The sequence below is a fragment of the Elephas maximus genome, chromosome 24, assembly GCF_024166365.1.
Source record: "Elephas maximus indicus isolate mEleMax1 chromosome 24, mEleMax1 primary haplotype, whole genome shotgun sequence".
NCBI classification, from domain to species: Eukaryota; Metazoa; Chordata; class Mammalia; order Proboscidea; family Elephantidae; genus Elephas; species Elephas maximus.
Genome location: NC_064842.1, coordinates 28344967 through 28358980, shown reverse-complemented (window position 1 = coordinate 28358980; position 14014 = coordinate 28344967). Strand labels below are relative to the sequence as shown.

General features: G+C 45.6%; 1 protein-coding gene across 1 annotated transcript in view; it reads right to left on the bottom strand.

Annotated features, from left to right (window-relative positions):
- Positions 1–5617: 5617 nt before the first annotated feature.
- Positions 5618–14014, bottom strand: part of NID1 (nidogen 1) — a 91169-nt gene continuing 82772 nt past the window's right edge. Inside the window, exons 17-20 of the mRNA XM_049868676.1 lie at positions 13032–13189; positions 11230–11353; positions 10332–10444; positions 5618–9373 (exon numbers count right to left, since the gene is read on the bottom strand). Of these exons, the coding sequence (XP_049724633.1) occupies positions 9252–9373; positions 10332–10444; positions 11230–11353; positions 13032–13189 (517 nt within the window). The 3' untranslated portion in view covers positions 5618–9251. The remainder of the gene's footprint in view (positions 9374–10331; positions 10445–11229; positions 11354–13031; positions 13190–14014) is intronic.

The window sequence follows — 14014 nt, the reverse complement described above, 5'->3', positions numbered from 1 at the left end:
AATGTTACGAAAGTTCTTGAGCAGGACCATGGGCAAGCCTGAACACAGCCGCTTCTGGGGATGTTATCTGGATAACCAGGACTGGGAGCCACACCCCGCAGCGCCTCACTTGCAGGCATTGAGAAGCCTTTACTGCCCTCAAGTGGCCTCTTTTGGCACTGCCTTTGAGAGGATCCGCCCCTGAGTTAAACCTTGGATTACTGGCTGGGAAGGTCTCAGGCGGTCATCTTGGTCACCTATACTCACGCCCCAAGCAACCGGGAAGCCAATCGTAGAACTTGTTTTTCAAGCTTTTGCGGCCATTCCATCTCTAAATTCCCGCGTTGTTTTAACAAGGGCCACGGTAGGGTTTTTTCTCCCTTGTGTCTTTCTAATCCTTAGAGCAGCAGCTGTAGGCAGCCTGAGCATCCTGGTTCGTGAGGCCCGCAGCCAGGGCTGGACTCCAGCCCAGGGCCAGACGCCGCGCCGCCGCCACCGGGAAGACCTCGGTCCTGCCTCCTTCCTCTGCAGGCCCGCGATCTTCTGACGTGCTTGCTCATGTTCCCTCTAAGTTAATTTTGCAAAACTACGTATTCTCTCATCTTTATTGTCATCTAAACATTTTTCACTATAGGTTTGCTTAGTTACAAAGGCATGTAACTTCACGTGTATTGTAAATATCGGCATTTTAAAAATAAAACTGCTTCATCTTAAAAAAAAGTATCAGAGGTTATGTTAATAGTGGTAGAATGATTTGGAAAAGGATCACGGGAATGGTGGCGCAACTTAATGTAACCAATGTCCCTGAATTGTACAAGCAGGAATTGTTTAGATGGAATGTGTTTTGTATATTTTCACCGCAGTAAAAAAAAAAAAAAAATTCCAGATTCAGTAGGGATTTGAAATAGATGATGTTTTGTAGCTTGTTATGTTTCTGTCCTTGAAGTCTTTTACTGATCACCCTGGAATGAATGGCCCAGAGCTAAGGGAAGGCAATGGGCCCTGTGGTGAGGCGCCTGTGGGTGAGGGCGCCTGTCAGCGGGTGTGGACAGCACAGCCCAGTACCGAGAGGCTGCTCTCACGGGGCAGAACCGGGCAAGCTGCGGGTGGAGGAGCCAGGTGGGATGGATATACAGGGCTGAATTCAGGCGGACCGTTTACTCTTTTCCATGCCTTTGCTTGTCGGTAAAACCCTTCAGAAGCGCCCGTTTCCCTCATATACCTGGGGTGGCGCTGTGAAGGGGCTGAGGAGGGAGACCTGCCCTGTGCGCAGAAGTCTCCTCTGTGGCCCCAGAAAAGGACATGGCAGCAGTGGGCCGCGAGGGCTGCAGTCTGCGCCTCGCATCCGCGTCCAGGACGCAGGAGGCAGTCCGTGGAGCAGGGAGGACCACAGAACCCACTGGACACCTTTGCAGAGGTATAAGACAACACCCTCCCTTCCCAACATATTCTTCTTCTTTTTTTTTTTTTTTTTTTAATGATTTTTATTGTGCTTTAAGTGAAAGTTTACAAATCAAGTCAGCCTCTCACACGAAAACTTATATACACCTTGCTACATACTCGCAATTACTCTCCCCGTAATGAGACAGCCCACTCCCTCCCTCCACTCTCTCTTTTCTTGTCCAGTTCGCTAGCTTCTAACCCCCTCTACCCTCTCATCTCCCCTTCAGGCAGGAGATGCCAACATAGTCTCAAGTGTCTACCTGATCCAAGAAGCTCACTCCTCACCAGCATCCCTCTCCAACCCATTGTCCAGTCCAATCCATGTCTGCAGAGTTGGCTTCGGGAATGGGCCAACAGAAGGTCTGGGGGCCATGACCACCGAGGTCCTTCTAGTCTCAGACCATTAAGTCTGGTCTTTTTATGAGAATTTGGGGTCTGCATCCCACTGCTCTCCTGCTCCCTCGGGGGTTCTCTGTTGTGTTCCCTGTCAGGGCAGTCATCGGTTGTAGCCAGGCACCATCTAGTTCTTCTGGTGTCAGGATGATGTAGTCTCTGGTTCATGTGGCCCTTTCTGTCTCTTGGGCTTGTATCCTTGGTGTTCTTCATTCCACTTTGATCCAGGTGGGTTGAGACTCATTGATTCATCTTAGATGGCCGCTTGCTAGAGTTTAAGACCCCAGACACCACTCTTCAAAGTGGGATGCAGAATGTTTTCTTAATAGATTTTATTATGCCAATTGACTTAGATGTCCCCTGAAACCATGGTCCCCACACCCCTGTTCCTGCTACACTGGCCTTCGAAGCATTCAGTTTATTCAGGAAACTTCTTTGCATTTGGTTTAGTCCAGTTGTGCTGACCTTCCCTGTATTGTGTGCTGTCTTTCCCTTCATCTAAAGTAGTTCTTATCCACTATCTAATTAGTGAATGTTCCTCTCCCACCCTCCTTCCCTCCCTGCTCTCATAACCACAAAAGAATGTTTTCTTCTCAGTTTGAACTATTTCTCAAGTTCTTGTAATAGCGGTCTTATACAATATTTGTCCTTTTGCAACTGACTAATTTCACTCAGCATAATGCCTTCCAGGTTCCTCCATGTTATGAAATGTTTCACAGATTCATAAACAGTGTTGCGAAAAACATGGGTGTGCATGTACTGTTCATGTAAAGACTCTTATTTCTCTAGGATATATTCCGAGGAGTGGGATTACTGGATCCTATGGAAGTTCTACTCCTAGCTTTTTAAGGAAGGGCAAAATCGATTTCCAAAGTGGTTGTCTCATTTGACATTCCCACCAGCAGTGTATAAGTGTTCCAATCTCCCCACAGCCTCTCCAACAATTATTATTTTGTGTTTTTTGGATTAATGCCAGCCTTGTTGGAGTGAGATGAAATCTCATTGTAGTTTTGATTTGCATTTTTGTAATGGCTAATGATCGTGCTCAATTCTGTGCCATTGGTCTATGAATCTGTTGTTGTACTAGTACCAGGCTGTTTTGACTACTGTGGTGGTATAATAGGTTCTAAAATCAGGTAGAGTAAGGCCTCCCTCCCACTTTGTTCTTCTTTTTCAGTAATGCTTTACTTATCCGGGGCCTCTTTCCCTTCAATGAAGTTGGTGATTTGTTTCTCCATCTCATTGAAGAATGTCATTGGAATTTGGATCAGAATTGCATTAAATGTATAGATTGCTTTTGGTAGAAGAGACATTTTCATAGTGTTAAGTCTTCCTATCCATGAGCAAGGTATGTTTTCCCATTTATGTAGGTCTCTTTGGGTTTCTTGCAGAAGTGTATTATAAAGTTTTCTTTGTACAAGTCTTTTACATCTCTGGTAAGATTTATTAGTTTTAATTTGTGTCTCTAAGTCTAAGGTATGTCTCTTGTGGGCAGCATATACACGGATCTTGTTTTTTAATCCATTCTGCCACTCTCTGTCTCTTTATTGGTGCATTTAGTCCATTTACATTCAGGGTAATTATGGATAGGTATGAATTTAGTGCTATCATTTTGATGTCTTTTTTTGTGTGTTGTTGAGTTTCTTTTTCCCACTTAATTTAATGGGCTGAGTAGATTATCTTTATGTATTGTCCTTTCCTCATATTCGTTGTTGTTGATTTTGTTTCTGCTGAGTCTCTATTTTTTTCTTGTATTTTATTTCGATGAGTAGGATAGTTTGTCTCCTTTGTGGTTACCTTATTATTTACCCCTATTTTTCTAAATTTAAACCTAACTTTTATTTCTTTGTATCGCCATATCTTCCTCTCCATATGGAAGAGCCAACATATTCTTAAGGAGGAGGAAAACCAACCTCAGGCCGTATTCCTCCCAAATGTAAATACCAAGAGCAGGGGCAGTTAGGGAACGCCTTGTTGACTCACGGGTTCTCAGTGCTGGGCCTGGGTCAGCAGCTGCTTCCTGAGTGAACGTGAGTGAACCTCGCCAACTTACCTTTCTGAGCTCTACAATGAAGACTGACTGCATGGTCTGGAACATGACCTGCCCTTCTTCTGCTCTTCTGGTGGCATCTACCGCCTCCTGCTTACACACTGATTTTCCTTTACAGCACCAAACCTACCCAGGCTTTACACATTCTCCCACATTCTCAGAAAGAGAAAATATTAGAATGTTCATTTCATGACTCTCATGCTGTGAGAAATTCTAAATATAACATTTCCATCTTTCGAGACCTAGCACCATATGTACACATAGCAGACACTCAGTGCATGTGGGTTTTTGTTTCCCTCCACAGAATCCATGAGTAGATGAAAGTGGGTGAATGAAAGAGTGGAAACCCTCCTGGGCATAGTAATCAAACCCCACAACTTTCATTCCTCAGGAGAGAAAATTTAGTTGCTGTAAGTATTAATGTAAAATGGCTTAATAGAGAAGGAAATTCATTTGGCTTTAGGAGTACGGATTGAAGTATTGTGTTTGCACAGTGTGTCTGCTGTCTTTTAAGGCCCAACATCTCATTCCCTCCAAGAAGCTTCTTGATCAATCCTGCCCTCATTTCTTAATTGGTCTTGTATATGTGTGTGTATAGCATAAATCAATCATTTGCGGCATCAGCCTATGGGGTGTCCTTTCACACTCCAACCCTTGACTCTCTGCCTTGGAGACTACACAGTCAAGGCCTCCATTTACACTAGGGGTCTTGTTGGAATGAGAGTGGACAAGGTATAAGGCAGAAAAGAACTTCAAGACCTTAGCTGCAGGCCAGGGAGGACTCCCACCCATTGTGGCCCCATCAGAGCTCAGAGCAGAGAAGGAGGGAAGAGGGGAGATGAGATCACAGGGTGGTCATGCTCTTCTTCTCCATGCCACCCAGAGACTCATGGCAGAGCCTTCACTGAAATTGAGGAGCCGGCAGGGGGAGGACCTGCATGAGCCGTTGATGGGGAGGCAGGCTCAGAGAAAGGGCTGCCAGGGAGTTAAAGTGACAGGATTGTTTCCCCTGGGGCCGCAGAGTGACCAGTGAGGGTCAAGAAAGCAGTGCACACAAGGTCCATGAAGATCCTGGTGGAAAGAATGTCACTGGAAGCCCAGGCACCATTGCTGGAGAGATGGTAAAAGGCCAGCCTAAGGTGGGTTGGGCTGGGCTGAAGAGGGCTATCCTAATAATAGCAGGTCAGCAAGCTCTAGGGATTTGGCTCTGGGGAAGAACACTGAGAAAGGACGCCCCTGAATACAACTGAATTTGGAACCAGAGATAACTGATAAATTACTGTTTGAGCTGAAAAACCTCCCAAAGAGACCAGATTAAGTTATCTGTCATTGGAGTCTCTGAGTCTGAAAATAAAAAGGAACTACAGAAATAAAGAATTTTTTTTTTTTTTTTTTTTTTTTACAACTAGGTAATTCAGACCTCTCAGTTATACTGTAGGGACCTGGGTGGTGCAAGCAGTTTGTGACTGGCTGCTAACCCAAAGGTTGGTGATTTGAACACTACTCAGCTGCTTAGCAGGAGAAAGTCCTGACAAACTGCTTCTATAAAGATTATAGCCAAGAAAACCCTATGGAGCAGGGGCCTACTCTGTAGTGCCTGGGGTCGCCGTGAGTCGGGAGTGGACTTGAAAGCAGAAAGCAGTCAACAGCAACAACAGTCCTACTGTAAGTAACATGTACCATAATTGGACACAATTATATGTGAGGTGTGATTATAAGCTAGCTCTTTAATTTTTTTTAACTAAATTACAGAACATTTCAAACACACACAAAAGTAGAGATCACAAAAGCTGAACTCCTGTATCAGTCAGGGTCTCAGCACGTAACAGGGGTACTCAGAATTCGGGCAGTCCCAGGGGATAGTAACAGGGTGCTATTACCTTCCTGAGGCCCAAAGGGACTAGGGGAGGGAGTGTCTCCAGGGATCCTGGCAGGGAGTGTGGATAGAGAAGACATCCTGGGGGAAGCTGTGTCCCTGTGACCTGGCCAGGAGCGGGTGGAGGGAATAAGCACCTGGTCTCACTCTCCTCTCTCCTTCCATCTCCTGCCAGGAGTTCTCACTAGCTGAGTTCCTACTTGAGCCCACAGATGAAGTCCATGTGGGTCAGATGAGGATGGGGAAGGGCAAGTGGAGGAAATCCAGCATAACCCCTGTATACCTATCACTGAACCTTAACAATTGTATTGGTTTTATACTACTGTCCTAGCAAATTACCACAAACTCAGAGGTTTAAAACAATACCCATTTGTTAGCTCACAGTTCTGCAGGCCAGAAGTCCAATACACCGCGGCTCAGCCGGCTCTCTGTTTAGAGTCCCACAGGCTGAAATCAAGGTGTTCCAGGGCTGCATTCCATTTCTAGGGGCTCTGGGGATGAATCTGCTTCCAGGATTGTTCAGGGTATTGGCAGAATCCAGTTACTTGTAGGTATAGGACTCAGGTCCCCATTTCCTTGCTGGTTGTTGGCCAGTTCTTAACTTCTAGAGGCTGTCCACATTCCTTGGCTCATGGTCCCCTTCCTCTAGCTTCAAAGCTGGCAATAGCAGGTGGAATCCTTTTCACGCTTCAAACCTACTGACTTCCCGTTCTGCCTCATCTCTCCTGCTTTCCTCTTTTACCTCACCTCTCCAACTCTTCTGCCTTCCTTGACTGTTTTTAAGGGACCACCTGGATAATCCAAGATCACTGCCCTATTTTAAGGTCAGTCGATTTGTAACCTTAATTACACCTGCAAAGTCCCTTCACAACAGTACCTGGAATTAGCGTTTAAGAACCAGGAGACAGGACTCTTGGGGACATCTTTAGCGTTCTGCCTATCACAGCAATGATCAACATTTTGCCAATCTTAAGTAAGTAGGTTTTATGACCAGAATATAAAGCACCAGAAGTTTTATGACCTAACAAAGGTTGTCCCTTTCAAGGAATTCATATCAGCAGGCTGTACATTTATCGCAATTCCCTTCTCTACCACGGCAGCTCTGAGCACCCAGTCCTATAATTTCTGATGCCCCTCCCTGACTCTGTCCTAGCAGAGGCCCCAGGGGCCAGCATGGGTGGCAGTGTCCATTGGTGGCAGCAGGACAGACCAGGGGTGTTACTCCACAGCCAACATCAGGAAAGCGTCTTTGTTCCTCTGGAGGTGAATAGGGGGAAAAGTCATAGCTTATTTTCAGAACTGATTGAAGAAACGGTTTCTATTGCCTGCAGCTAAAATACATTTTTGAAAAATGAAAGCAATGTTGAAAAGGGTAGTTTGGGGTCTATCATATAAATTCATTTTTCAATCAATTGTAAGTTCATGAGTCTTTTGTAAACTGTACTAAGAAATTAACTAGCCCCTACAACACTGGGATAATAGTCTCTGGGTTACATAGCTTTTTCAGATTATTAAATGTCTGTTTTTCCATTGTCAATCAGCCTCCCAGCATTAAATGTCTTCTTTCATAAAAGAGGAAGATTTTCTTTTTAACAATTTTTTTTTTTTATTTTCCTGTATTAATAACTTGTGCACCTGTAAACTCAAGGAATCATCCAATACTTGCATAAATCTGGGGGAACATTTAATAAGCACCTTCAATGTTTTCCACAGTTTAAAAATTTATCATTTTTAAAAGTTTAGAATGAACCTATGAAAATGAATAAAATAGTTATAAAAATTATACAAAATCAGACACACACTTGATACAGAGGGGTTGATATGGAATGATAAATACATAAAGTAAAACTGACTTTGGGTTGGGCAATATAAAAGACCCACGTGTTCCCCAAATCTTGGGATCCTTGGGGATATATTTGTCTCTCAAAACAAACTCTAATTATTCAAGGAAAGACTCTCTACCAATTTTGGTTCCAATGTTCTGCCTCAGCAAGAAGCAGGTGAGGACAAATGCGGGGTGGGGTGGGGTGAGGGTGAGTGGGGCTGATTGTCCTGGAATTTGACGAGAAGTGGGAAGATCCCTTCCCCAGGGAGAAAATCAGACAAATTCTCAAGTATAAGTGTTCTCTGGAAAAATACACCATTTTGGAGTTATTGAAAAGTTTTTCTTCTTGGTGTTGTTAAATCTCCTCCCTCCTGGGTTTTCCATTCCTGCTCTTGATCAATTATCTCTGTGATATTTCTTACTGAGTCCTCTCTACTCCCTTACCATATGCTTCACTGGCTTAAATTCCTTATACTCATCTTTGCATACAAAATTTCCATTATTTTAACACTCTGGGAAGCAGCTGATAAAAAAAATAACGTATGGTCAGGAGATATTCACTAACCAAACTGTAAAAACATAAACATGAAATGAGACAATGGTCCCTTTAATTATACCAATGATCAATAAAAGATGTGGACCATTAGTCTAAATATCTTATTCGGTCCTCCTGGAATGAGGTCATGGCAGGCTCCATGATAGATAGCAAAAGCCATGGTAGTTGGAGGAACAAAGCAGCAGTAAGTTCATGGCTTGTAAATTGGCTCCCAAGAGTGGAGGCCAGAGGCAAGACTGTGGTTGGTCATCACCTGGTACTAGTCCCAGCCTCCGCCTCAGACGTTTTCTGTGAAGTGACTGAACACTGGCACTTGCAGTGGGGCTGTGCTGCCTGAGAGACCTCATGCTGAAGGCTGGTGCTCTGAGAAAAGGGGAGTAAGTTGGTAGTCTTCAGTGACATTTAAGGCACATAAAAAGAATCCCCTATCTTCAAAAATCTGACTCTATACTTTGAAATTCCTACCACTGAACACTTCTCCAATTTAAGGTTTTGACTATCATTCATGAAATACCCATAGATCCCCCAGGACAGGGTGGGTTTTTATCTAAAGGCAGGGCATACTCACTATAATGGGGACCTTGGGCAGGATGAAGGTCGCAAAGGGCTGAGATGTAAAATGCTGGGAGTATCAGAAGGGATATCAGAGCACCAAGAGAGAAATTGCAGAGAGGCTAACTCCCTCTTTCACTCACAACCTTGTGTAGGAGGGCCCTGGCTGGTGTGTTGGGGGCTGACAGGACAGTAAGTGGCTCAGAGTAAGGCTGAGCTCATAAGACCACAGGGGAAAGACACCTCAGGCCTGCAGAGTTGCGCACGACAGTGCGGCTAAGGTTGGGAAAAGGTTCCAGGGGATTGGGATGAGCATACAGTCCTCACTTGGTGCTGTATAAGCTTGTCTGAAGGTTGGGGCCAGGAAGGTTTTCTGTCCTCATGTAGGGGTAGAGGCTTTCCCAGAACAGAAGCCCAGGGTGTATGTTTTAGGGAACGGTGAGGGAAAAGTTGTCAGGGCTCAGGTGGCTAGACCTGGGCCTGGTGGCCACTCAGACAGAGAACAGTTTTCAGTCTGGATCTTTTCAAGTAGGGTGTTGCTGTGAAATGCTTGGAGAGGGAATAAGTGCTCCTGTCTTCATTTCTGCTCAATACAGTCAACTCCTAGGGTGTTGTCAGGGCAGCGGCAGGTCCTGCTCCCTGGGGTGGCCAAGCAGAGATGGGTGCAGCCACCGTTGTTCACCGAGCAATAGTTGTGGCCTGGAAAAGGTAGGAATTGGGTTAATAGCCTGCCCTCAGATGTGACTGAACGGTCATCTAAGAGACCAGCCTCCTCATTAACTCTTTTTTTGGTTTCCATGAGTCCAAGCCCGTGGAAGCTCCAGGGGAACAGGAAATGCCGTAATAGGTACTTAACTATCATTTAATCAGACAGGCAAAAGCACTAATTCCCGACTTGACTTGGGTACTATGTAGATTTACCACTGAAGTTATTAATAACTGATCTCAAGGAAGGGTCTCCACCTCTGATTGTAACACGGAGTTGGAATTTTAAAGTACAAAGCACAAAGTGCTCTCTATCCTGGCTTCACACTCATCTAGGGGAGAAGAGGGAAGCCAGTCAGGAAAGTAGGTTCGTGAGAGGTCTTCTAGAGGCAGAAGGCACAGACTTTGCAGCCAGGTTGCCTAGAGTCACCTGCTCTGCCACTATGAGCTGTGTGACCTTGGGCAAGTTTTTAACCAACTTCTGTGCCAGTTCCCTTATTTCTGAAATGAGCATAACAATAGTGCCTACCTCATAGGGTTGCTATGAGAATTAAATGAGTTAATGATTAAAACACACTTAGAACCATGGGTTAATACATGTAGAGTGCTAGCTCATAGTAAGTACTGTATACAAGCTTGCCTTAATGATGATGATGCCAAAATGGATGGCATTTTAAAGATCCTAACATTAACGCTCCTTTTTGGCACCACACCTCTAGACCCAGTCAGAGATTCAATACTTTTCCTCACCCTTGTTGACCTCATTTCCTATGTTATCTTCTTCTTCTTTTTTTTTTTTTAAAATCTGGCTCACTGCCTTGATAGTTAAGGTTCTTGATGGAAGGGACTGCATCTCCCCTACTGTGTGATCAGAGGCCGTGCAGGTTGTAGCTAGTGTGGTCTCTGAGCCCCAGGGTAGCCCCAGACACCAGACAGGGTACAAGCGAGTTACCTTGTGGACACTGAGAAAGGGCAGTGATAATGCCGTATGGCCGCGTCTGTTTGTGAGGGTGGAAGTCATCCGTCTCTTTGGAAATAGCAAGATCAACAGCAATCACGGAATTCCTATAAGCACCAGAATAAAAACTTATCTACCGGTTTGACCTTTTCTCTACAGGGTATCCCTTTGGTAGTTTTGAGGACAAATTGGAGGTAATAAACAGACACCATGGCCTGGCTTCCCAGATTGCCCTGCCTCCTCCCGAAGTAGGTCAAGCCTACAGTTCTACTCTGATGCACATGGGAACTGCACCATGTTTCGCCCATTTCTCTAGCTTCTTAAAAAAAAAAAAAGGACAAAGCCCAGAGAGCTCTCCCTTCCCACTTAAAATTCCAGGCTAGGAAATCAGCTTTCTGTAGGGACAACCCTGGCCCTTGTTTTAACTCCTCTGTGTTGGAATCGGCTCAGCAGCAATGGGCTTTTTTTTTGGTTGAAGGAAGGGGTGGCTCAGGGCTGTGAACATGTTGCTGGTTAAGAACTATAATGGGGTAGGGGGCACCGAGGCATGAAGCCCATGAGCCTAGTGACCCTGAGGCAGCTCTGGGGGAGAGAAGAGCACACTAGGAAGCCCAAGTTTACAAACTGGAAGCTACCCAGCCAAGAGCATCCAGATGAGAAATAAATGACACCCCCTGCTCCTCCTTCTCCTCCAGGTACCTTGCCCTCCCTTCTTCTTCTTCACCACCCTTGCCTGTCTACTGACAACCAGAAGGGTGAGGGAGAGGGGGACTTATCTCTGGAGGCTCAAAGGTCAAGCCAAGAGGCCAGATGGAAGGGCTCCGGCATCTCAGAGACAGAGGGTGAGAGGGTGAGGGCAAGCCGGCCACCCCACACGCAGCAGCCCACATACGTCTTCCAGTCTGTGTAGTACAGATTCTTCCCATAGCTGGTCACGGCAAAAGGATACTGCAGCCCTTCAAGAATCCTGCGTCTGCTGGGCTGATCGGGGCTTATACATTCCACCCGCTTGGTGCCTGTGTGGAGGGAAGACAAGTTGTCCATTGTTCATGCAAGCAATGGTCCCTTTGTCACTTGAGACTATGTTGGCATCTCCTGCCTGGAGGGGAGATGAGAGGGTGGAGGGGGTTAGAAGCTGGTGAAATGGACATGAAAAGAGAGAGTGAAGGGAGAGAGCGGGCTGTCTCATTACGGGGAGAGTAATTGGGAATGTGTAGTAACGTGTATACGGGTTTTTGTGTGAAAGACTGACTTGTAAACTTTCACTTATAGCACAATAAAAATTATAAAAAAAAAAAAGAAAAAGAAAGGGTCCCTTTGTGTCAAAAGCAAGAGCAACGAGGGCAAGGGTGAGAGAAATTCCGTGTTACTGTGACAAATCCTCGGGAATCCATGGGGCCTGCTATTGAAAATTAGAAAGTTGCCTCTTCTTTTCCTCTCTTGCCCCTTTCAGGGGTCAACACCGTCTCCTTCCTGCCACCCACACCTGGTTCTGATGGGTGGAAGTGAGCCAGAGCCAAGGAATGGCACCACGTTTTACCCATTCCCAGAGCTGCTGGTGTCTGGTCCCTCTCTCTCCCCAGGTAGCCGTCTCTGAGTAGGAAGTATGCCCCTTCCTGCTCTTGCTCATGTCCCTCCTTAGAGCAGCCCCTCCAGACCTTCCCTCCCGGAATTTGGAGCCATTAAGAATCATTTGCTAAGTAAATGACTATAAATGGTGAATTTGCTCGGCTGCTAACCAAAAATTCGTGGATTTGAATACACCGAGAGGCACCATAGAAGAAATGCCTGGTGATCTACTTGTGCACACTCAGCCACTGAAAATCCTATGCAGCGCAGTCTACTCTGACGCACCTGGTCGCCCTGAGTCAGAGTCAAGTTCGCGGCAATTTTTTTTTTTTTAAAAGAAGTGCTAAACTGCACCACTTGCTGAGCAACTGTGCATGGCCTCGTGTCAATGCCTGCATTATGACTGAAATTAATGCTTGTGTTCTCATTTACCTGGTCATGACTTACTCCTTCACTGGGCCGGGACCATGTCTGACAGTTTCTGTACCCCCACGGCACCTAACATAGTATCCAGAACAGAGACTTGATGGCTGACTGATGTTCCTCCCCGACTGAGCCTCTTGCCCACATCCCTGGCTTGAGGGAGGCCCAGAATGTGCCGAGGCAGAGACACAAAGGATGGACTGTATGCCTGTATCCTCCTGGGCTCACAGTCCTGCCTAAGCCCTTGGCGACAAGAGGGAGCTGTAGGAATGTATAAGTTGTGAATTGCTTAATAGGCTTCCAGGCAACCACAGGCCATATGTGGTGCCATGTAGGAAAGGGGTCAGCAAGCTTTCTCTTAAAGGGCTGGAAAATCAGTAGGTACGTCTATAACCATTTAAAATGTAGCATTTAAAACTATAAAACCATTCATAGCTCCTGGGTTGCAGAAAAAACAGAAGCTGGGCCGAATTTGGGCCCTAATTCAGAAGAGTGAAAACTCACCTCATAGTGTCAAGCTTGGGGCCTAAGAGAAACAATATGTTTTGGACCACAGATGTACAGCTTGGGCATGTGCTCTTGTGAAAGGAAGGAAAGAGATTTCTCTGTACCCTCTTCCCAGGTACAAATGCTGTTGCTATACACACAGGCTTGCTCACAGAGGGTAAAAAAAGGCACTTCTCCAGCCCCAGGCGTCATCACCTGCATCCACCCAGCAGAGTTGAGATGAGAACGCATCAAAGGTCAGCCCGTTGGGCAAGCCCAGGTCATCCTTCACGAGGACCCTTCGGTTTGTGCCGTCCATGTAGGCTGTTTCGATTTTGGGGTTATCTCTGTTCCAATCTGTCCAATAAAGGTTTCTGGAGGAGAAAGGAGGGGAAAGAGGAAGAGAAATAATGAAGATGCATGAGAAAAAGTCTGCAAAAGCATTTAAAAAGACCCTATGATGAACAGACAGAAGCTACAGAAAACAGAGAATAACTAAAAAGGCTATGGAGGTGTCATGGATTGAATTATGTCCCCCCCAAAATGTGTGTACCAACTTGATTAGGCCATCATTCCCAGTATTGTATGGTTGTCCTCCATTTTGGGACTGTAATTTTATGTTGAGAGGATTATGGTGGGATTGTAACACCATCTTTACTCACGTCACCTCCCTGATCCAAGGTAAAGGGAGTTTCCCCAGGGTGTGGCCTGCACCACCTTTTATCTTTCAAGAGATCAAAGGAAAGGGAAGTAAGCAGAGAGTTGGGGACCTCATACCACCAAGAAAGCAGTACCCGGAGTAGAGCAGTCCTTTGGACACGGGGTTCCTGTGCCTGAGAAGCTCTTTGACCAGAGGAAGATTGATGACAAGGACCTTCCTCCAGAGCTGACAGAGAGAGAAAGCCTTCCACTGGAGCTGACACCCTGAATTTGGACCTGTAACCTACTAGACTATGAGAAAATAAATTTCTCTTTGTTAAAGCCATCTACTTCTAGTATTTCTGTTATGGCAGCACCGGATAACTAAGACAGGAAGTGATATGACACATTTTCCTTTGCAAAGACACTAATTTGGTCATTATGTTACTAACAAATTCAGTTCCCTTAAACATGCTGCCATAAACACATGAGAATTCATATCCTGCCACCACGCAGAAGGCACAGCAGACCCAGGGGACTGGACTAAGGCACAGGCACAG